This window comes from Eschrichtius robustus, chromosome 15, assembly GCF_028021215.1.
Source record: "Eschrichtius robustus isolate mEscRob2 chromosome 15, mEscRob2.pri, whole genome shotgun sequence".
NCBI lineage: Eukaryota > Metazoa > Chordata > Mammalia > Artiodactyla > Eschrichtiidae > Eschrichtius > Eschrichtius robustus.
The window spans coordinates 36,228,584-36,253,312 of NC_090838.1; the positions used below are offsets into that span (position 1 = coordinate 36,228,584).

At 37.3% G+C, this 24,729-nt stretch overlaps 1 protein-coding gene across 5 annotated transcripts in view; it reads left to right on the plus strand.

Annotated features, from left to right (window-relative positions):
* Positions 1-24,729, plus strand: part of PLEKHH2 (pleckstrin homology, MyTH4 and FERM domain containing H2) — a 113,480-nt gene that overhangs the window by 85,749 nt on the left and 3,002 nt on the right. For 4 of the 5 annotated variants that reach the window (XM_068564917.1, XM_068564919.1, XM_068564918.1 and 1 more), the window contains 9 exons: positions 2,237-2,416; positions 4,311-4,408; positions 5,802-5,979; positions 6,892-7,047; positions 8,903-9,000; positions 15,390-15,531; positions 20,604-20,749; positions 22,108-22,237; positions 23,017-23,103. In XM_068564917.1, coding sequence (XP_068421018.1) covers positions 2,237-2,416; positions 4,311-4,408; positions 5,802-5,979; positions 6,892-7,047; positions 8,903-9,000; positions 15,390-15,531; positions 20,604-20,749; positions 22,108-22,237; positions 23,017-23,103 — 1,215 coding nt within the window. Of the gene's footprint in view, positions 1-2,236; positions 2,417-4,310; positions 4,409-5,801; positions 5,980-6,891; positions 7,048-8,902; positions 9,001-15,389; positions 15,532-20,603; positions 20,750-22,107; positions 22,238-23,016; positions 23,104-24,729 lie in introns of those variants that run through there. The other variant, XR_011076678.1, reaches the window with a different exon arrangement.

The following is a 24,729-nucleotide window of genomic DNA, read 5'->3' on the forward strand; positions in this document are numbered from 1 at the left end:
CAGTGAATCTCAAGCAGGAGAAATGTGACAAAAACTACTCTAATACACATCATAATCAATTGCTTTAGACAAGTTATAAAGAGGGTGGTGGTTTGGGGAGGAATAACATAACACATAGAGAACATAGATAAGAATGACAGCAGACTTCTCATTGAAAACTATACAAGTCATAAGATAGTGGAGTAACATCTTTAAAGTACTGCAAGGAAAAAAATCTATCAACGTAGAATTCTATATCCAGTGAAATTATTTTTCAAAAACAAAGGTGACATAAAGGCTTTTTCGGTTTTATAAAACCTGGAAGAATTGATCCCCAGAAGACCAATACTACAAGAAATGTTTAGTGATGTCCTTTAGGCAGTCAGAAAATGATGCCAGATGGAAATCTGGATTTATGCAGAGGAATGAAGAGCACTAGAAATGGCAAATATGTGGGTAAATATATAAGAATTTTTCCTTCTTATTTCAATCTCTCTAAAAGATAATTGACTGTTTAAAGGAAAGATAATAACATTGTATTGTGGGGTTTAAAATTATACGTAGAAATAAAATATATGACAATAATAACACAAAGACTGAGAGAGGGGAAATGTAAGTATACTGTTACAAGGTTCTTATACTACAAGAAGTGGTATAATATTCCTTAAAGGTAGACTGTGATAAGATTAAAATATATGCTAAAACCCTAAAGCAACCACTTATTAAAAAAAAGTCAAAGAGGTTTAGCTGATAAGCCAATAAAGGACATAAAACAGAATCATAAAATATACTCTAGTAATTTTTTAAAAGGCCAAAAAAGAGGAAAACCAAAAAGAACATATGAGACAAATATAAAACAAATAGCAAGATAGAAGATTTATTCCTGATCATACTAATAATTACATTAAATTTAAATGGTCTAAACACTCCAATTACAAGGTTGAGATTGTCAGATTGTATAAAAAAGCAAGATCCAACTATATGCTGTCACAAGCAGTACTTCTTTTGTTTTCTGACATTTGTTGTAAGAAAAAAAGACTGACATTTTAAAATAGCCTGTTCAAAAGAAACTGATTTCACTCTTAGAACTTCATTTTACTCCCAAATGTCAATGTCATTAATAAGCCCAATATCTTTAATTCATTGAAACAAATATATATATACATATATATATATTACACTGTAACTACGAATTTATTTAATACATTATTACAATAATTTGGGGTTCAGTTAGCATGCAAATATTTTTTAAAATTCATAGATAGAACACTTTATGAGTATTGAAGTTGCTTCCCCTGCCTTTAGGCAATCCATCCTAAACTTTCTCAGGCAGGAGTACCTACTCCTCTAGTCAGGAACAAAACAAATTTTCACAGTTTTATTACAATGAACTGTTAAAATGAAGAATGATAAGTATTAATATCCTACTTTGGAAAATGTCTAGGAAAGATTATGCTATAACCTTTTCCTAGTAACCTACTCCAAAATTTAATCTCTTTGGGGGAAAAAATATTTATTTGCATTCATTTTAAGTTATTTAGTCTACTATTTCCCAAAATATTTTCCTCAGTAAACTAGTTTTTAAAGATGCCAATTGGTATTACTAGAAAAAAATAAAGATGGGGAGGGATTGTAGTCAAATAAATTTAGAAATTCTGTGCTGTGTAGAGAATACAAAGATAAATAAGAAAGAGTCCTTGTCTTTATGAAGTTTATAGTCTGGTAGACCAGAGGCTATTACTGTTCCATATGCCCTTAAAATGAATGCATATTCTGCTCTGAGGTGGAGCATTCTACAAATGAGTTCAAGTTGGTTGATAGTGTTGTTCAGGTTTTCTAAATCCATACTGATTTTTCTGCCTACTTGTTGTCTCAAATATTGACAGGGGATATTGAAATCTGTAACTTTAATTGTGAACTTTGTCTGTTTCTCCTTATAGTCCTATAGGTTGTTGTACCATGTATTTTGAAGCTATGTTATTAAAACATTTAGGATTGTTATGTCTTCTAGATGAACTGACCCCTTTATCATTATAAAATGACCCTCTTTATCTCTGGCAGAATTCCTTGCCCTGAAATCTACTCTGTCTGATATTAATGTAGCCACTCCGGATTTCTTTTGATTAGTGTTATCACAATATATCTTTTTCCATCCTTTTAAACAAAAGCTATTGCTAAGAAGAGAATCAATATTTCATGCAGAATAAATCTAATCATTTCTCACCCTGAGTATATCTATTTTTTTTGTTTAATTCAGACCTGCCAACTTTTTATAAATGCAGCAGTTGACTCTCCTGCAATTGATTATCACATATCTCTAGCCCAGAGTGCTTTGCAAATCTGTCTGACACATCCTGAGCTACAGAATGAAATTTGCTGTCAGCTCATTAAACAGACAAGACGGAGACAGCCACAGAATCAACCAGGACCACTGCAGGTATCTGTTGATACATACACATGCAATTTTCAATGATGTTGTTTTCCTGATTGTAAGAATAATATATATTCAATACAGACATTTGGAAAATTATAAAAAGTATGAAATAGAAAAACAGCTATTAATATTTTTATGTATATCCTTTCAGTTTGTATATTTATATATAAATGTGTATGTGTATATCTTTATTCACTCACAGTTTTTCACATTACTAGAGCTACAGCGTGCATACTACTTTTAAAAAAGTATAGAACATAATCATTTCCCCTGTAGCCTTCAACAGTCTACAAAACATTAATACTAGTTGCATTAATAGCAATTACTATACATTTAGGTTTTTCCAATTATTTTTCCTATAATAAGTACCACTACAGTAGACATCTTGGAACCTAAATTTTGTGTGCAAGTCCAGTGAATTTCATTGAGTCACTTCTAGAATTTTCCTATATCTTCAACAATGTTCAGTGTAATTCTTTTAATTTCTTTCCAGGTTAAAAAATAGTATTTCACTATTGACTTTGGATGCAATTTCCTTAATTATTAGTGCAGTTGAATTTATTTTCAGGGGGTTTTTGGTCACTTGTGTTTACTCTTCAATGAATGCCTCTTTTAATCTTTGCTTACTGACTCCCTGTCAACTACAGGATAAAATAGAAATTTCTTACCCTAGCCTGTAAGACTCTCAGGGGTGGATCCAGGTTTTGTGGGACTTGAAGCTTATGCAGTGAATACTCTCCAAGAAAAAAGAGTACAAAATACATTACTTTTACACATTTTAAAGGAACGTATGACCATGTCATATGACTATGACAGCTCATCGGGCCTGTCCCAGGGACTTGGAGGGGATCTGTGCATGAGAGGGGCTCTGAAGCTTAAGCTTTATGTGAATCAAGGGCCCTTCATAGTCTGGCTCCAGTGGCCTCCTCTTTCTCCACTTCATTTTGTACTTCCTGCCTCCAGTGTACAGTGAATGAATAAACTCTCCCCATTCTTCAAACACACCCTGCCTTTGCATTATCCTTCACCTTGCACCTGGCATTATTCCTGTTACCTGGATCCCTCTGCTTTCTTCCTACCTGTGACTTCACCGTCCAGCCCAAGCAACATCTCTCCCATATATTCCTTCCTGACTTCCGCAACAGTAAGTCATTCCCTCCATTGGTTATACTTTAAAAATATTACAATGTATTAGCGATGTTATATTATAAATTACTGTTTCAGTATATAATGTCTTCTCCTGGACTGTAGGTTCTTCAAGGGCAGGGCCTTTGCCCCTTCTCCTTTTTTATATGACATTTAAAAAATTATTGAAGTTATACTTGCTTAATTAAAAAAATTAAGAGAGAAAATAGAATATAGTCCAGAGCAAGAGAAGAATAAAAATCACATACAATTCTATTACCTAGACATACCTCTGTTAATATTTTTGTACTTGCCCCTTATTTAGGTATGTATGTATGTATGGGTAGATTGGTTTTGCTTTTTGTATAAATAATTTTTTTACTATTTTTCAATCTGCCCTTTCTCAGTGCCATTACTTATATTTCAATGAATGAGTTAATACATAAATGAACAAAAAGCAACAGTTTCCCTAATCTTTGGGTGTGACATCAAAAAGGACTACCATATCATGTCTTCTGGTACCTCAGTTGTAGACAACAATATATACAACTAGATGGATTATGGTTCTGACCCAATATGAAGCTTTTATGTTTTTATGTATTATAAACGCTCTAAGCAGATAATGTATATATGGAAAAAGCAAAAACACTGTGGGGTCAAGTAAGACTGTCATCATCCCTTTGCTCTCACAGCCTCTGTCAGTCACACTCGCCCTGACTTGGATCTCTGATGACCACATGGTGTCTGACCTGTGATGCTTCTCTTTGCCCAGGGCTGGCAGCTCTTAGCGCTCTGTGTTGGGCTCTTCCTTCCCCATCACCCTTTCCTGTGGCTCCTCAGGCTCCACCTAAAGAGGAATGCAGATTCCAGGTATGCAGAATTCTAGCCAGCTAAACCATTTATGTGGCCTCTGAGTGGTCTACAATAAATCAAAGTTATTTAGTAACCTGCCAGGTACATTTGTGGAAGAATGTGTGAAACAAATGTTGGTACAGGAAGCCTTTGGTTATCATTTATGTGGAGCTGGGAAAATACTTCCTTTGTTATGTTAAATCTCTTATGGAAGATTACAGTAAAAGCTTGAAAAACTGACAAAGAATATTTTAAGTGAAAAGTCTATGTACATTTCAAGTATGAATGTCTTATCATTAGTGGGTGTTCATTCAATAAAAGCAACTATTTTGTTTCCTTATTTTTCCTATTACTATTTTCTTCACATTGAATTCTTTTATGTAGAAGACTTCTCTGATGGTCTTCCCACCTTTTATAATTGTATGTATTTGAATTACTTCAGAATTTTTACTCCTTTGAAAAGGGCTCGTAAAATTCAGCTGTCAGAGTGGCTTTCTTACAGTGGGACCCAGGGCACCCAGCCAAGGGTTATCAGGATCATTTTGTCCAAGAGGTTCATATTAGGTTGTTTAAATAGACTCTGGGATTCAAACAAACAAACAAATGATGAATCAAAAAACAACTTGGAAGCAGTAGGAAAATATACTCCAGCTCATAATATGTTTTGGAGACTCTGTCCTCAAGGTCATGTGATTTCAATTGCAGTCACTGAGGACCCCCTACCCCTGCCAGACAAAGGTGACATTTTAAAGTCTACCTAGAAGGCACTGGAATAAAAATTTATTTAGAGATGTTATCAACCTGATTTTATAAACAGAATAAAAATTATATATAACAAATGAGGGCAAATAAGATCTCTATCCAGCTTTTACTGGATTTATTTACTCCAGCGGTTTTGTTTAATGTTTAACATTTTTAAAGAAGTGCATGTTTTGTAAAAAAGGAAAATATATTTTTATTTTTGTTTGAAGATATTCTCTTACCTTGCTTAGCAGGAATGGCATTAACCTCTATGTTCTTCAAAAGAGAACTCCCCTCATCATGCACTTCTTAAGTTATCCTGCACTAGTCTTCATACAGTTATTTTCTTTATATTTGTTAATATAATCACTGTATATTGACCATAAAACGTCTGGTAATTTTTAATTTATTTTGTGACTATAATAATACAATAACAATGAAGATTGTTTTGTGGGGAAGTCTGGTTTAGTCAGTGGCAAAAGTAAAGACACTAGAATTTGAGAAAAGTGACAGCAGTTAATATCACTCAAAAAGAAAAATTACTGTCAACATTAGCATAATACATTATAATATTGTACACCAAGGAAAGCTTTCTTAATGGTTTCATATATATAAAAGGTTGTCTTAATTAAATTTGTTCTTAGGCTTTATCTTAAGTTTTGTATTATAGGACCGAATTTGGAAAATATGCCATTTATTGCCAGCGATGTGTAGAAAGAACACAACAGAATGGAGATCGAGAAGCAAGACCCTCAAGAATGGAAATTCTTTCCACCCTTCTTCGAAACCCGTATCATCATTCTTTGCCCTTCAGTATCCCCGTACACTTCATGAACGGGATATATCAGGTAGATTAGACTTTCTACCCAATGAAAACATGCTTAGTCTAGAATTCTAAGTGCACTCTGTGGAATTGGGAAGTGAGACTGTCTCCCTATTTCTGTCAGCTCCTGGCAGTGATAAATATGCAAATGTATTAGACCTTCTGTCAGGGCAGCTGAGTTGTGAAACAGTTTTGCTAAAAAGGATTCACACTAAAATATCCATAATTGAACCAAATAAGGGAGGAGTTTCACTACCATTATAATTCCGATGGAGAAAAACAAAAAGGTTGAGGCCTTTCCCCACCTGGGTACCGGCTAGGTGAGGAAATAATTACTAACATGTGGGACATGTACAGGTTTAGTCTCTTTAAAGTCTCCAGATCTCAGGAATTATCTGGGAAAACTGTCCAAGCCCTCCCAACTCAGATCTAAATGCTTGCTTATTAACTCAAGCAAACATGTTCTAAAGCTAGCAATTAGTCTTTGTAGCTCTAAGCCTTTTATCACGGAATTCAGATACTTAACTGCATATTAAAGAAACAAAAATTAAATGCTTAAAAATGTTCATTTGTTTGTGTATTCCTTGTTTATTTTTTTCCCTTTGCTTAAAGATTACGTATTGTACTGTAGTTCTTGGTTTGCTTCTAATGGGCAGGCATAATATCTCTGCAAGATGTTTGCAGCTGTCAAATGATCTTTCTATTTTGAATTCATGTCTGTTGGCCAAAGCCAAGATTTCTGAATTCTTACATCAAGCTAATGACTAAGATGACATTAAATTTCTCCAGCGGAGCTTTGAAAAAAAAGTTAAAACACCTAGATAAATATATGTTATCATTAATCATGAATCAAGATTGCCCTGTTTCCCCACTGAAATCTAAGTTTGAAATGTGTGTACCTTTTTATTAAGAGAACGACTTTGTTATTTCTGTTTAGGTAGTTGGATTTGATGCATCCACCACAGTGGAAGAATTTTTGAATACTCTGAACCAGGATACAGGGATGAGGAGGCCAGCACAGTCTGGATTTGCATTGTTCACAGATGATCCTTCTGGCAGGGATTTAGAGCATTGTCTTCAAGGAAACATCAAGGTAAAACCAACTCCTTTTAAGGAGGCAGACCCAGAAAACAGCAAAGAAGCTACTCTGCTATTTGCAAAAAGTTTAGCTCAAGAATTTTCCAAAAATTTAAGCAATCTAATTTTCATAATAAAAAAAAATATTGCAGGACTTTGTTGAAGCCGTAGAATTCTTAATACAATCTGCACACACACATACTCCATGTTAAAGAGAGGAAGAGGATTAATAATAGTAATAATACCCTAAATATTAGGGTAAAAAGAGTGGAGGTGTGGAAGGTCTAATAAAATGGCTTTCCATTTTATTCATTCACTCAGCAGTATTCATGGAACTATTTATTGTGTTCCAGGAGCTGGTCCAGACCCTGTGGGTAATATAAAGAAGGTCGAGAAATTGTCCCTGCACACAGTGAACTTCTAATTTGCTTAGGAAAGAGTAGCCTTATACACTGATAACCTTAAATCTGAAAGTGATAAATATATTAAGAGTGAGGTGAGCATTCTACAAAGGGAGAGATTAAGTTCAGATTGGAAATTAAGGAAGAGCTCAACTGGTCTTTGAGGGATTGGTAGAATACGGACCTGTGGAAATAAAGAAGAGATTCCAGACATAAGGAAAATCATGAGCAAAGACAGAGAATTGCAAGATTCTTTAAAAATGTTTTCTAGGTCATAGTAAAATAACTGTAATAAAGTTTCCATCTAGCGATGGCAACAATTAAAAATATAGAATATAGAACCATAAGGAACCTTAGAGAAATAACCCACTTATTTTGCAAATGAGGAAACTGAAGCCCAGAGTGAAAAATGATTTATGGCAAATCAAACAGCTAGAACCAGGTCTGGACCCTCTTACTTGATGTGGTCCTTCATTGCTCTTGGGAATAAGTACCTTGTTATGGAGTAAAGGTATTTCTATGATTTGGAGATTAAAGAATTGGGGCAAAGCAAGGGACACACCCATGAGTTTAGAACATACGAAATATCAGTACTTTCATCTAACTCCCAAAAGCGTAGCTCCACTTGCAAAACGATCTGTTGGGTCTCCATGGGGTTCCACAGACTATGTTAAAGCTCATACTTAGTTCCTTAGGAGTACTGGTCAGAAGATAGGATTTCCACCTCACTCCACCCAACCCCTGCCTTATTTCTTCAGCTGCATTTTGAGACATCTAGATAAATGAATGTCTTTTTCTTCTCAGCTCCAAGTATATCCTGTTTAGATCAGCAATTCCGAATGTAAATTTTTGAGACAGACATTCCTTGGGCACTGTTAATAATTAGTCAAGAAGATAAGCTGGTATTTTTGGTTGACTTGAGCTGAGTAAATATTAGGGGCTTTGGTGAATAACTGCTTACCCCATAATTCTGAAAACTGTTATTTATAATTCTCAAATGACCAGTTAAAAAAAAAAAAAAACAACATTTATTCGGTTCCTGAAGAATTTTTGTTCTTTCCCAATCAAAAATCTTAACATTATATTTCAGATTTCTTTGGTATAACTTCAGTTATTCCAATCTTTATAAACTCAGAAGGTGGAAAGTTGCTTCTTCAGTGACTAAATCACGAAAAATTCCTGGAATCTTCTTGTTTCCAGTCTCATGCAGTCCTTCATTAAGATTCCTTTTTGAGTAAAAAATTCATGGCCATAGTCCAAAGTTAATGTGTGTCCAAAAGGATAACAGGACCAAAGAGTGATTTATAATTAAATTCTAAACTCAGAGCTGCAGGAGCTTAAAACAGAAAGCATCAGTCCATTTGGTTTGATCACATTAATTGAAAAATTTCAGTCTATAGACATGCTTGTCTTCAAAAAATACCCAATGTGAAAAATATTATGAATCTCCATTTTCCACTTCCCTTCTAGATTTGTGACATTATCTCTAAATGGGAACAGGCTTCCAAAGAACAGCAGCCCGGGAAATGGGAAGGTACGAGAACTGTTCGTCTCATTTATAAAAACAGGTGTGTAATGCCATCGCCAAGTGCCAAAGTGGGAGTATACATCTATGTTCAAATCATGCACCTACAATTTAGTTTCCTATTGAATAGCCTTAAAAGTTATATTTATTTATATGTTTTCTTATAAATGGTAACTGTTTCTGTAGGAAGAGGAAGAAACTGTCACATAAATTTTTTTCTCTAATTCTAGTTTGTTAATGTCATGAATAATTATATTTTATAAAAATATGCACTTGGACAAAGATTAGAAGAAAACTATAGGAAAATAGAGCTACTCTCTTAGGGTAGTTGATATAATTTTTCACTTTCAAAATTTCCTTTAACACAATTATTACATTTTTTCATAAGACTGAATACTCAAATACCCTACTACAGATCGGTAGTAAGAAATATTTGTTTACCCAAGTCTTTTAGAAGTGATATATTCATATCCATTCATTCTTATTCTTTCATATTCTCTCTTCCTCTGTATTTATTGAGCTTCAACTATAAGCCCGGCACTTAGCTAGGTGCTCTGGATAAAAAGATAATAAAAACGGACACAATCCCGATCTTTTGGAATTTACAGGCTAGTGAGGAAGACGGTTGCTAATTTTACAATGACTCTAATGAGTATATAATAACATATTAAGTTCTCTGAAAGAAAAGAGCATGGTTCTGTGAGAGCACATGACAAGAATCCTGACCTAGCCTGGAGACTTCGGGAGTCTTCTTTAAGGAAATGATGCTTATGCCCACGTGAGAAGGGCGCTGAGAGTGGAAATGGATAGAAAAGGATGTTCAAAGCCTGTAGAAGGAGGCTGCGCAGTGTTTTAGGAACTGGGAAAAAGCTGGTGGGGCTGGAGCACTCTTTCTCAACTGATACAATTTTGAAAGACTTTGGCAAATGGTCAGAAACCAGCTTTTCTTTCTTTTTTTTAAAGATGCTCAGAAAGGTTTTTTTTTTTAGCAAGCATCTGCCTTTTTAAAAAAAATTAATTAATTAATGTATTTATTTATTTTTATTTTTGGCTGTGTTGGGTCTTCGTTTCTGTGCGAGGGCTTTCTCTAGTTGTGGCGAGCGGGGGCCACTCTTCATCGCGGTGCGCGGGCCTCTCACTGTTGCGGCCTCTCGTTGCGGAGCACAGGCTCCAGACGTGCAAGCTCAGTAGCTGTGGCTCACTGGCCCAGTTGCCCCACGGCATGTGGGATCTTCCCAGACCAGGGCTCGAACCCGTATCGCCTGCATTGGCAGGCAGATTCTCAACCACTGCGCCACGAGGGAAGCCCCCTCTTTTTTTTTTTTTAATATCTTCTTTTCTTCCATGTATTAGTAGAAGGTGGTATTTAATAAAGAGTGTTCACTGACCAGGTTATATTAACTGTACAACAACAGCAAAAAAACTAAAAAAAGTATTTTCTTGTTTTATTTGACTCTTATATCCCATAAAATAAGGAATCTAAAATATCAGACCAAGAGCCTGGTAGAATTATTGGTGAAGTTTTGACTTCTTTCAGAAGCCTACTTTTGGAATATGTTCATAGACCTGAAATTGGGATATGAGAAGTAAGGGTACTATATAACATAAAGAATGTAACAGCCTTTGATCCAGTTCAGGATTTCTTTTTCTGATACTTTATCCCACAGAAATACCCACATAAGTGGGCAAGAATATTCCAGTATTCTTTATAACAGTGAAAAATAAGTGTTGCAGGGGGGACTTAAGTTTATCAATAGGGGAACAGTTAAATAAATGTTGTGCATTCATATTGTGGATTCCTCTTACACACTCAGACACTAAAGGGTCACCACTGTTTGAACAGACTCCTTTGATCCGAATAAATGGTGGTTTTGAGCCACTAGAGCTTCTCTGTTCAGGGGTTCATGAGCTGAGGTGATTCGCAGGAGTTCTGGGTAACGAGAAGGTACCTGTCAAGCTTCGGTATCTAAGGTTTTAAAATCTCATATTCGTAGAGATAAGCAGCATTACTTAGATACTAGAAATCTAATAGGCTGTACTCCCAGAGGAACCTGTCTCCACTGATGGCAGTCTTCATCTGTGGCCCTTTGGTGACTGGCAAGAACAGCAGCTGGAAGACGTGGACCTTCCAGATGATTATTTTAGTTTTGTGATCGCTGGAGCAGTGGTTCTCAAAGTGTGGGCCCTGGATCTGCAGCTTCAGTATCACATGGAAACACGTTGAAATGCAAGTTATTTGGCCCCATGTCAGACCTACTGAGTCAGAATGTCTGGGGATAAGGCCCAGGAGTCTGTTTTAACAACTCTTCAGGTGATTCTTACTCATGCTAAGTTTTGAGAAGCACTGGTCCAGAGGTCCATATTGCTGCCTGTGTCTTTTGTGGAAGGAAGCCAGCTCCTGGACCTGACCTGCCATATATCTTTATGTGGAAGAGGTTCAGGAATTCTCATTTGGTTTTCTTGGCACTAAATGGAATTACGTCCATGTCTAAGACTATTCCTAACACTGCATAGCTTATGAATGCTGAATACATACTGATTTTGACTGTGATGGCCACAGTTGGAACCAAAATTAAATTGATGAAATGGAGAAAAGTGGTCTGAAAGACATAAGAATACTGTGCCAAGTCTAGCAAACACCACCAGGAAGGACAAAGACAGTCATGATTAACACAACACCTTGTTAACAACAACAACAAAGCTTTATGACAATATCTTTGACATCAGAAAAAAAGCAACTCGATCATAACGTTTAATTTTTAACAGAAGTCTGAAATGGCTGTATAGCCACAGCTATGAGAAAGTACTGTTTCTAAATGTGGTCGTGATTTGCACGTGTAAAATAGCTTAGACAATGAGCCCTAATTTCCAGTGACACAGTTAGGAGGGGAGCTGGCTGTGACCTATCATGCAGCTGCGGACTTGATTCTTCATCTGTCAGGCAGCACTGTAATAAGCAAAACTAAAGCACCAGCTCTCTTTATCATGGAATTTTTGCTTATATTTAGTAAGTTATGGAATTTTAATTACTTAGATTTAGGGGTTAAGGATCTAATTAATAGGTTTTGAACTTGTTCTCATAGAAAACCATTTGGTAACTAACATTTAAATTCTATTCATATTTAAGCCACTTATTTAATTTGGTTTCTTACTGTCTATTTGAAATTGCAAAATCAAAGCGTGTTTTTCACAAAACAAAACTGGCAAGGGTCTTTCTCTACAGAGAACAACTCTTCCTTCTCCCCTCTTTGAAACGAAAGATTATTTTCAATAATTCTTTGTTATTGTTTTCTGGACCATAGTTTAACATTCGCATCTCTGCCACCTTTAGCTGACTGTAAGAGCACCTATATATCCATTGGATCCTAAGCCAAGAAGCCTCTTAACAGGTCACCTAGTTTATCCCATTTCTTCCAGCTGTGTTCACACCAAAAAAAAAAAAAAAATTCTAGTATGAAGAGACTCTTGTGATTCTAAAGACCTCTAGAGAAGACTCATCATCATAATAATAGTAATAATAATAACTACCACCAATATTTATTGAGCACTTACTACATGCCAGGCCCTATACTGAGCTGTTTATGTGCATCATCTCATTTAATCCTAGCAACACCTCGAGGTAGGTGTTATCATTCATCTCCATCTTATAGATGAGGAAACTGAAGCTTTAGAGAGTTAACTCATTTACCCAAGGCTACAGAAGGGATTTTTCAGGGTTTTTTGGCAAATAGTTTCCATATTTAACAATTCTCACCACCATTCATTTATCCATTCATGCCGTAAACATCTGTCCAGTGTCTGCCTGTGCCAGGCCTTGTTGAAGCCCTAGAGATTCAAAGGTGAATAGAATTTTCCTACCCTCTAGAACTCTTACAGTTTATAGGGAGAGACAGACATGAATTCTTAACAATGTGATTAATGCTGTAACAGTGACAGTATAGCAGAGTAGTGAAGAACATGGGCTCTGGAGAGAAACTGCCGGGTTAGAATCCTGGCTCCCCCAGTCACTCTGTGACCTTGAGCAAGTCACTCACCATCTCTGTGCCTCAGGTCCCTCTACGTGAAGTGGAGATGAAAACAGTACCTACCTTTAGGGTTGCCTGAGGGACTAAATGTTGGCAAATGTAAAGCACTTGGATCAGAGCCTAAAACGTAGTAGATACCCCAGCGATATTCGCTTATTGTGAATATAGCATGTCTGTTTACAGGCTGTTGTGGGAACAGAGAGGAAGGCTTCACAGAGTGGTGACTTCTGAGCACAGGACTTGTGGTAGCCATAGAGGCTGGAGGAGAACAGGGAAGGGGCGTCACAATTGCAGATTTCGTAGTGTTATCAGCAGACCATGGTGGACAGAGGAAGGAAGGAAGGTAAATGGAGAGTGAAGGCAGGCTGCTTCCTCAGTAAGTTTACATGATGATGAGAAAGGCAACAGTAGGAAATAAATGCTCTGAGGACTGAAATATGGAGCCGGTTGGAGGCGAGCAAAAGGATTACCCGGCAGTGCCGAGAGCTCTGCTGAACTTGGAGCAGTGTGTTTGCTGATACTGGTCCACATAGTGACGTGATTTCCATCCCAGTGTTCAGCTTCCTGGATGCCAAGTGAGGAGGTGGGCATTTGGGAATGCCCCTGCCTTCCAATGTGTGCCCTCCCTGCTGTGACAGAAGCCCCTTCCTCTGCGTCAGGCCCCTTTAGGATTGGAGAGCAGCTGGAAGCTGGTCATATTGGGAGAGACTCAGATCTTGTAACCCCAGCACCTTTCCTGTTCAAGATCCGTGGATTTGATTTTCTGACTTCTTGATCATTTTTGTGACTCTTTAGTTCCTCTCCACGTTCTCTCCAAACCCCTATATAGCTGTTGGAGCCCAAACTGTTCCATTAGGGGCTTGAGCCTATGATTCCTACAGGTTTTGTTCCTATATGTGTGTCTGGAATTGTTTTTCTTTTTTGCGCCTATAGTGCTTCATTTTCCCTTCCCAGGTGCAGTCTTATTGGCATGCCAGAAATGACAGAAAATGCACTTTAGCTTTTCTTGCCTGTAGCCATTTGAACTACAGGTTCTTTTTTCCCTCCTAGCTGTATTACTAATTCAAACTTTTACTAAGAACCTTCCAGTGGTTAACACTTAGCTAAAAAAAATCCCTAGTGCATTATAGTGATGAATAAGACATAGTTCTTAACTTCAAGTAGAGAAAATAAGCTAAGTACAAAAACGTTCACATGCCAGAAAGGGAGGGCTTTCATCTTAAACTTTATTCTCTTTATTTTATATCCCTTCGCTAACACCATTTTGAATTTAGAATCTATTTCTATTGCCCAGCCGTATTCTCCTACCAGTTAACAATTTGCCATCATGCAGTCACAGATGATTATTTTATCAAGAAACCACTCTGAATGATGGCCCAGGCCAGTGATTCTTAAGCTGGCGTGAACGGAAAGAATAATCAGAATGATGGGGAGGAAGAGCTTTTCAAAGTACACCCCCCGTGCTTCCCCCAAGATTCTGACCTGCTGCCCTCTCATTCCTTGCTATTTGAGGTAATTACCACGAAAGATTCCGTAACTGATGATAGGGTGTCCTCTCCCTATCATCAAGTGGATAGGGGAAAAAAGGCTGGAAATCCAGTTATAGCTAATCGAGCACACACTTAACAAATGCCAGATCTAAATCTCTGTTTTCCTGCCGCTGTGTTGTCATGACAATATTAAGGTATGTCACGGTGCTGCTTACCCACCCCACTGTCACAGCATTTACAGCGTGTACAGTGCTCTGTGCCTGCCCTGCAGCCTGGAATCAGAGCCCCAGAAACCTCACATACAAAGAAACAGCACAGTGGTTAAACACAGAGGGTCACTGAATTGAGGAAGACCTAGGCGAACAAAAGTCATGTCATGTTTCAACAAGTAATAATGATAACATGTAAACTATTTTTGAGATCCTAAGGCTGTTTATCAGAATGTGGCAAAAAAAAACTCAAAACATTTAAATGTGCAAATATTATCTTTTAGATTCCCAGAGAAAACTGCCCCACTTGACCATTCGATGTTGATTTTGAATTGAAACCTTCATTTTCTATTCCTTGGTGTGTCCAAGGTGTTTAGGAAAGATCATGGGTGTTTTGAAAACTGGGTTTATACAGCCCACTGGTGTCTGAGGTCCTTCCTCAGTAACACCTAAGGTATTAAGGTATTTCAGGGCATAAAGGTAGCATTGAAGCATCCATCAGCCTCAACTTCAAAGCAGTTTTTCCTCAGTTTGCTGATAAACTTATAAAGAATAGAAATAGAGGTCACTAACAGATAGTAATGGTCTAAGTTTGTATCACTGAGAGAACTATTGTTAGAGCAACCCCATATCAGTCCTCTGGATTTCTCTTTACTTTTTTCCTTTGTAAGTATATCATTTAATGAAAAATTTCCTCTTTTTTTACAGACTATATTTCTCAATGCAAGCTCGTGGAGAGACTGATAGAGAAAAGCTGCTGTTAATGTATCAGACAAATGATCAAATAGTAAATGGACTTTTTCCTCTGAACAGGGACCTGGCATTAGAAATGGCAGCTCTTTTAGCTCAGGTAACTTCCATGTTATATAGAGCGATGTTTTGTAATGATAAAATACTAATTTCTCCACTGAATTAAATGTAGTAAAACAATATACCTTTCATAATTCTTTAAATTCAATTTGCTCTGATTAACACCTTAAAAATTACAGGCATTGTAATTGCAGCCTGACTCCCATTGCTGACAATTGCGGTGATGTAGAATGAGACAATATTCCATAAAGGGAATCTAGTTTCTTAATCTCTTGAAAATATCCCACTAGGCTTTGCATTTAATAAAGGAGTTTGAGTGTCGAGCTGTGGGGTTGCGGTTGCCATGCTAAAATCGTCCAGTAATCAAATAGGATCAGTCTTCTAAAAAGCTAAAGCACTTTCTTTTATTTACCTATTGTATCAATGAAGTTCAGTTGGCTGTAAACCACACACGCATGCAAATCAATAATGACAGTTAAAATGGAAGTGTTATTTGTCTCTCATATGGAGAGTGTTGGGGCCAAGGGCAGTGTGCCCCCAAATATGCCTCAGTGGCATATTGATTATTTTTAATTAAAGTTACTTGAGAAACAGCTGGTGAAAAAAAATGATATATATTTAAAAAAACACTCTGACCTCCCTCTTTTCCCCTAAAAGCAGGAAATAAATCTCCCATGTGAAAGTATCCTCCCTCTACCAGGAGGCTTAAAAGCATCCTTGTCAACAGAGTTAGGGAATTCAAGGCTAAGAAAGCTGTATAAACAAACTTTGTTGCTTCTTCACTAATCTGCTATCCCAAGCACAAACCCCTTTGTTTTGTTAAATCTTCATAAATAATTGTTTCTTTGTCTAAAAATGATGTATAAACAGCCTGCTTTGGTCATTTCAGGGGTCCCATTTCTATGAGACCTCTGTGCGTTCAATTGGTTTTTTTTCTCCTGTTAATCTGTCTTGTGTCAGTTTAATTATTAGACCAGCTAGAAGAACTCTAGAGGGGTGCAGGGGCAGGGGGAATCTGCCCCTCCCAGCGAGAGATAGGCATGCTGGCGCCTCTACAGGCATTAGGGGCATGCGCTTTATCCTGCCCTCCGTTCTGCTGTCATCTTCACGGTCCTGGAGGTCTGCCAGAGCTCTAGCCATTACATCAGTGTTCCAGGCATCATAATGGAGGAAGGACTGAAGAAGGGCATGCCCTCCTGCTTTTGAGAAACTTCCCAGCAGTTACACAGAACGCTTCTATTTATGTTTCTCTGTCAAAACTTAAGTCACACAACCTTGCCAACCTACAAGAGAGACTGGAGAATGTGGTCTTAGCTGGGCAGCAATGAGCCCAGCTAAATTCAAGGTTTTTATTATTCAGAAAGAAGGAGAGAATGGTCATAAGAGACAACCCACAGTTTCTACCCCATCTGGGTCTCTGCACAGGTTAATTAAGGGAAAATGATGTGTCATTGGCTTAGATTCCCCAGGGTTTTCAGTCTTCTTACTCTACATACCATCCCAGGACATCTTACTCATTCTCTTATCTACCATCTGTGCTGATGATTCCCAAATCTTTTCTCTCCAGCTCATATTTCTTTCACGGGCTCCTTAAATTCAACATATCGGGAACTAATCATCTTCCCTTCTTTTCCGTCACATTTTGCATATTCACTGCCTCCATTCAGTCTGCCAAGCAAGCTTCAAATCCAGGAATCATCACTGACTCTGCCCTCCCTGTCTCCCTTTCCCCCAGTTAAAATGTGCCCTGCCCATTTTAACTCTGTTCCCTCCTCTCCATGCTGACCACCATTGCTATGGTTCAGACCATCATCACATCCTGGCTGCTCTCCTGCATCAGGCTTCTAACTAATGTGTTTTTCTCTGGTCTGGTCCCACACACACTTCTATCCTCCATGCAGAATCTAGAGAGATTGTTCCAATTACCTATTGCTACATAGCAAATGACTCCAAGACTCGGCTCAAAAGAACAATTTGGGCAGAGATGTATAAGGGCAGCTTGTCTCTGCTTCATATGACATCAGCTGGCATAGCTTGTAGACTGGTTGTGACTCTGTAGCTGAGGGCTGGAATCATCTGAAGACTCATTCACTCACACGTCTTGTGGCTGATGCCAGCTCTTACTTGGAACTTCTGCTGGGGAATGTCAGCCGGAAGACCTACTTGTGGCCTCTTAAAGTGGTTGCATGTGCTCCTCACAGAATGGTGGTGGGGTGGCAAGAGCTGTCCCAGAAGAGACAACATGTGGAAGCTGCCATTTTCTAAGGTCTGGGCCTAGAAACTGCCGTGGTGGTTTGTCAGGTAGCAGTAATATACAGTGACTGGAATGGAGATACAGCAAAAATGTGAATCTAGCTGTGTCATTCTCTTTACATGGAGGGACTGTCATGATCTAAACTCTGCCTGCCTCTCCAGCCTTATCTTTTAATACTCTCTACCTTGAACTTTATGGTCCTGAGTTGTGTATGATTCACTTATTCTGACCTCTTAAACTTTACTTGTCTCCTCTGCTTGGAACACCTCCACTCCCATGCCTCTACCTGTTAACTTCAGCTTATCCTTTAATTTTCATCTTAGGGGTCACTCATTCCAGGAAAACCTTCTTGAATTCTGCCTGGATGGGTTAAATGTTCCTCTTGGGGTTTCTGTAATGCCCTGCATGTATCTATTACTGTCCAGACCCCAGTGGTTTATTTTTAGTTATTTGTTTCTGCTTTGCACCACTGACTGGGGCCTTCCTGAGAGCAAGGGCTCTCTCTGTTCATCTTTGTATCTAGCACAGTGCCTTACACACAGTCCATTCTCCATAAATGTTCTTGGATGAGTGACTAGTTGATAATTTAGTTTACTTTCATAACAATTTTATGGTCATCCAGACTTTAAAGCGTTTAGTGCTACACTGAGTGTTCCCTTTTTGCAAGTGATAAAAAGCTGAAGAAATGAGAACTAGGTCACATTTTTTCTTGGTGATAGGATTAGGAATGATTTCCTATCAGATGCCATTCTAGCCTTTGGTTCTCTAAAGGCACAGATGCTCTGTTAAAATCACTCTTATTTTTGCTAAAATTTAAGTTCATCTTCTTACTTTTTAATTTTGTGGGGAAAGCTTCTCCAAGAAAAATTATCATATCCTTTGGAGATACACACTTCTAATATTTTTTAGATGAATTTTCGGAAGGGGTAGAAAGGTAAAACCATACACCTAGAAAATTCTGAGCATATTACTAACTAAAAAGTATAATTTCTCCATCTACAAAAGGAAAATTAAATAATACCTCTGGTCTCTTCCTCAGAGTAGTTTTTGTGAAGATAAATGAAATATGCCAAGGAAATCTGAGCTCTGTAGAAGAAAATAGTTATTTCTGTTGTAGATTTGCTTATCTGTAGGTCCTTGTTGATATTCTCTGTCTTAATCAGGGAATTTTTGGAGCTGATGTTCTGATTGCTGTACATGGTGTCTGGTAAGGGGTCATGTTGATGTGAGGCATATTGGGGATTATCTGAGTTGATTCTCCAAACATTTGGAGTTGATTCTCCAAACATTTATTGTGCTCATTCTGTGCCACACAGTATGCCAGGAGCCAGAGAGGGAGACCCTGAGCTTGAATATCCCACTACAGGGTTCCCTAACAGCCAAGCTTGCCTTAAATGGCCTCTATGTTTGTAACTATTGTTTGTCCAACTGCCATATCCTTAGAGGTTAAATCCTGGTCTAAGGGTTCACAGCTAGCTGTGCTGAGTACTGCCTGGTGATAGGTGGGGACAATGTAAAGCTTGCTCTGGGGGAAGGATTTCGATATATTTGAAGAGCAGATCGACAACTTTTATTTGGTGTGAGGAAATTAAGATGATACCTGACTAGATAGGAGATGCGGGTGAAAAAACTGAACAGCAAAGCCAAGCCAAGAAACCATCAAATAAGGGACCAGGTCAAGGAAACTAGAAAGTCATAAGAATAGACTGTAAGGGCAAAGCTCAGCTGAGGAATTTAGACAGTAGCTGGTCAGATTAAGAACTAGATAAGGGAAGTCACAGGGGTCAGAATCTCAGAGGCTGGTTGTGCTAACAGCTTACTTGGAGGCAGAGGGCCCTTTTGAGATGGAGACCCAGGGCTTTCTGTAAGACCATCCCAGTCTTGATGGAACCCTCCATCTGCTTGCTGGGGAGTACTCTAGGTAAGGATGTGGATGTTCAGTATGTCCCCCACCCCATCTCACCTGTTGAGCCCTATTTGGTACCCTATACAAAGCATTTAACACGGATTATCACAAGTATTTATTTGTTCTTCAGTCTCCCCTACTAGACAGTAAACTCTTTGAGGACAGGAACTATGTTCAACTTTTTTCTTTCTCATATAAATTAGCACAGTGCCCAGCATATAACAGGGACTCAGTGTAGGTTTGGGTCAATGAATGGGTGGGAGAGTAGATGGAGAGATGGATGGGTGAGTGGTTGGATGGGTTGGTAGAGGATGGCATCTGTGTAGCCTGTTAATGGAAGTAAGGATTGAACATTGTTTCATTCAGGGAAGAGGGGGAATGAAGGGCTTTATTTCCAGAAATGACAGAATAATAGATTGAGGGGATGAATACAGTAACATTTATGGAGAAAATCTAGGAAGAAAGTAATGAGAAAATAGTACTTGCTCCCATGATGTTCGGTAGAGATCCTGAAAAAGTCCAAGTAATACTTTTTAAAGATTTTTCATAGCTTTATAACTTTTTAATTTTTCACTTCTAACTTCTATTTTGCCTTACTATTATCAACCAAAATGGTACCTTAAAAATGAAAAATTATCTGGTGCTGTTACAGGCAATGGTAGAGTAAGTGACCTTTAGCAAATACTACCAGATATTAACCTAGAGTGATTAATGTAGAAATGAAACTGGAATGTTTAAATTATAGATTTTTTTCATAATTAGACTTCAAATGAAATTTAAATTTAAATAATAGTATTTATATATGATTATAAATTCCATAATCACACAATCATGACAAATAGATTTATATATTGTATGTTATAAAGAATGTTTAGGGAAAAAAAAGCGAATTTTCTTTCTTAAAATTCTTTTTTAATATCCTGTATTTTCTCTTTTTTGGGTTTCCACTTAGGTGGAGATTGGAGATTTTGAAAGACCTTTTTCTACTCCAGCAGGCCATGTTACTAATCATTGCAAAGCAAATCAAACTATAAAACAACTCATAGAGAAATTTTATCCTAAAAGGTATAGAGATGACTCTTCTGAAGAACAGTTAAGGTAAAGAACTATTTGTAACTCTTGAAAAGTCAGATGCACACTAGTTTTTCAGTGACATTTTTCTGTTCAAATTTTAAAGATGAAAAAAATTGTGCATAACAATTTTCTCAGGATTTTTAAAATACTGTTGAATACCAAGAGGTTATAGTTCTTTTTATTTAAGATGTGCCTAGAAACTGTAGTATCTAGATTTAAACTTTTTTTTTTTTTTTTTTTTTTTAAATCTATTTATTTAGTTAGTTTTGGCTGCGTTGGGTCTTAGCCTCTGCGCGAGGGCCCCCTCCAGTTGCGGCGAGCGGGGACCACTCACTGTCGTGGCCTCTCCCGTTGCGGAGCACAGGCTCCAGACGCGCAGGCCCAGCAATTGTGGCTCACGGACCCAGCCGCTCCGCGGCACGCGGGATCCTCCCAGACCAGGGCTCGAACCCGTGTCCCCTGCATTGGCAGGCGGACTCCCAACCACTGCCCCACCAGGGAAGCCCTAAACTTTTTTTAATGAGAAAAAAATCTACCTTAATTTAGAAGATCTACTTTTCATTTGACCTTATTCATTCTTGTCCAAATTAATCGTGCTAATAAAGAAAAGGAAAAAATTGGCTAATAAGGTGTTTAATTTTATGAAGTGTTTACCAAAAAATTTTTATCTCTTAGGGTATTCCATTATAAACAAATTGGAATAAAAATAAACTATCTTCTTATGCAAGATTTTTTTATTATAATATAAAATTTTAATTAAACTGAACTAATTTGGAGTTTTGATTTTTGAGACCTTATAAAGAAAAGCTGTAGATTCAAAATAGAGGCAAATCCAATTCACCATGAATTTTTCCAAAACAGAAACATTTGAGATCAGTCTGTTGTCTGTATAGAATAAGTGGTTGCCTTCGTGCTTTTGTTTAAGAGGTTTCCCCTGCAGCCAGCATCTCCAAACCAGGAGTGGTAGCACCTAAAATTCCACTGTTGGGGATTCATTCTTCAGTCTTGACTTCTTGTACTTTTCTTTAAAAATGAAAGTTATTCCCATGAGAAATTACCTTTTTAACTAATTTATGCGAAGGTTTGATGTTAGCTTATCAGATTTTAAAATTTTACCTAAAGGGGGTGGGGAGCGGGGAACTTAGGTCATACATACTGAGAGCACTAACCGTACGAGAATTTGGTGGAAGGAATGCTACAGAAAGGACAAGGGGTAGACAGTGGTAAGATGGGACTCACAAAACAACAGCTTCACCTAGGTTGTGTGTATGTCTCCCGGTGGTGCTTAGGATCGGCTCAAGGAGAGCTTTATCTTGGGAGGATGATACACTGTTTATGTGCTTTTGTTTTGTGTTTTTGTTTTTGTTCTTTTCTTTTTTTAGGCAGCTTTGCCAGCGACTGTCAACCAGATGGATGGCCCTCCGGGGACACAGTGCTGCTGATTGTGTGCGAATCTATTTGACAGTAGCCAGGAAGTGGCCATTCTTTGGTGCCAAATTGTTTCTTGCAAAAGTAAGAAAGAATGGGGGGCTATTCAGTTCAGTAAAATATAAAGTGATAATCTGAGTAACCCCAGGTTTAGTACATTTGGCTTTTTAAAAGAACATAAGGAAATTTCCAACAATTTAAAGAAAACCATGAAGGGACACTAAGGAAAGGGCAGGAAAGCCATCAGCGTCTCTGTCTTTTCCCTTCCGTTCCACTTCCCCGTACCGTAAATCATTTCTTACACTCAGTAGGCTTAATCGTTAGACTGAAGACAACAGCTGAACTCTGCTTTCTTCTCTTTATTCATTCATCCATTCACTCATTTACTCTCTCACTCATTTGCTCATTCATTTAGTATTTATGAATTCTGTTTGCCAAACTTTGAGCTAAGCTCTAGGGATACATAAGCCCATGGTTTCAGATAGATTGTACTCACACTTCCAGGAACTCACAACCAGTATTGCAATAGGTCTGGAAACAACTACTGTGTGGAGAATATGGTTAAGGGTGACATGAACAGAGTGATGCAGGAACACTGAAGAAGGAGAGATGAAACCTGCTGGGGGTTAGATTAAGAGGCCTGTCCAAATGCACACGTTAATAAATGGCAGATCTGGGTCTCAAACCCAGGTCTGCTAATTCACTCCTCTTTCCATTATACCACACTGCCTGCTCCCCAGGTGAGATTTTAAATAATAAGATGTTGTTGTGTTATTGCAAATGCTGCATTGCATTTACACTGAAAAATATTTCTGTAATTTTGCTTAGCATTTATTATGTAATGTATTTTCACCTCTTCATAGCCCATAACCCCATCATCACTTGGAAGTACTTTCATGTGGCTGGCTATACACGAGGATGGTTTAAGCATCTTAGAATACAACTCCATGGTAAGATTAAATCCTTAAGTTCTGCATTGAGTCAACTATTTCCATTGCTCAGTGTACTGTAAACAGAAGGTAATGATATCTTAATCTGACTTTTCTCATACACAGAAAACACTCTGCCTAATACTATATAATGAATAGTCATTTTACAACTATAACTATGGTTACAATTTAATCTTTTAAATCAAGATTAGACAGGTTATATATTGTGTATGAGAAAAATATTAAGATACCATGACTAAATTGCAATCATGGTTGTATTTGTAAAATGACTGTTCATTTATTGTGTTCGGAAGATTGCTTCCTGTGTAAAATGAAACTGTTGAAGATAACATTAAGGTAGAAACTTTAGTTACTAAAGTTTTAAGTTCAGTTTCACGAAGCCTTCTATAACAGTTTCTATACTATCCCATAATATCAATTACCAGTTCATTTGTACATAGACAGTATCTTAGAGCTTTTTACATGATTAAATATAAAGTCAAACTGTGATTTCTATTTATTCATTTATTTATCTGAAATTTTCTATCATATTTTATATGTATCAGAGTACTTTTTAAATTTTTGTTCTTTTTTTTTTTTTTTAACCTGGTAGGCAAGGATTGCTAAATTCACCTGGTAGGTGTAGTGGGCTCTCCTACTTGTGGCTATAGTCAGGATCACTGAGAATTTCTTGGAAACGAGGTTATCCTTTAGTGTTATAGTAAATGTTTCTCCTTATAATTGCTGAAAAACTTTTTTGAAGGCGTTTATGTTTCCTGAATGCCTTTTAGTTCTTGAATAGATAATCTGAAGATAGATTATATAAAGTCAGTGACTTAAAGTCAACAGAAATAGTACACGACTATTGAGTTACCTTGGCTAAGTAAACCAGTTCCTAGATCCAGCGAGATGGACATGCAGGTCAGGAAGTAGACATTGCCAGCCTGCAGCACTAGAGGTGTTCAGTGCTAGGATGGTCTGCTCAGAATCTTGCAAGCTAATCATTAGATATGCAGATTCCTTTCCTTTTAGTCTGTACATCTTTGACTTATAATTTTTAAATTGTTTTAGTAACACATTGGGAAAAAATATTTGCTGCATGTATGATGAAGGGTTGGTATCCTTTATGAATGTGGATGTCTTATCAAACAGTAAGGAAATGATGAACACACCAATAGACAAATGGGCTGAGGCAACTCACAGAAGAAATACTAATGTTCAATAAATGTATTTTTAAATGTTAATCTCACCATCAATCAAATAAGTTCAGTTTAATACAGTGAGATTCTACTTTTCACCAATCAGATTGGCAGAGCTTCAAAAGAATGATGATATCCTGTGTTAGCAAGACTGTAATGCTGGGAATGTAAATGGGTATAACCTTTTTGAGTTTGGAAAGATTTACTTTTTTGAGATAGCAATTTCAGCTGTTGAGGTTTATAACCAAAGAAATAATTAGGCTATGTGTATTATGAAATATGTCCCAAAATATTCATTGGAGTATTGTTTAAGATAGTAACAAATAAAAAAAACTTAAATATTCTTCAATAGGAGATTAGTTAAATAATGTCTATGTGACTATAAAATCCAAATAAATGTCTATAAAATCATTTAAAATGTTATACAAGTACATTTGTTGTCATGGAA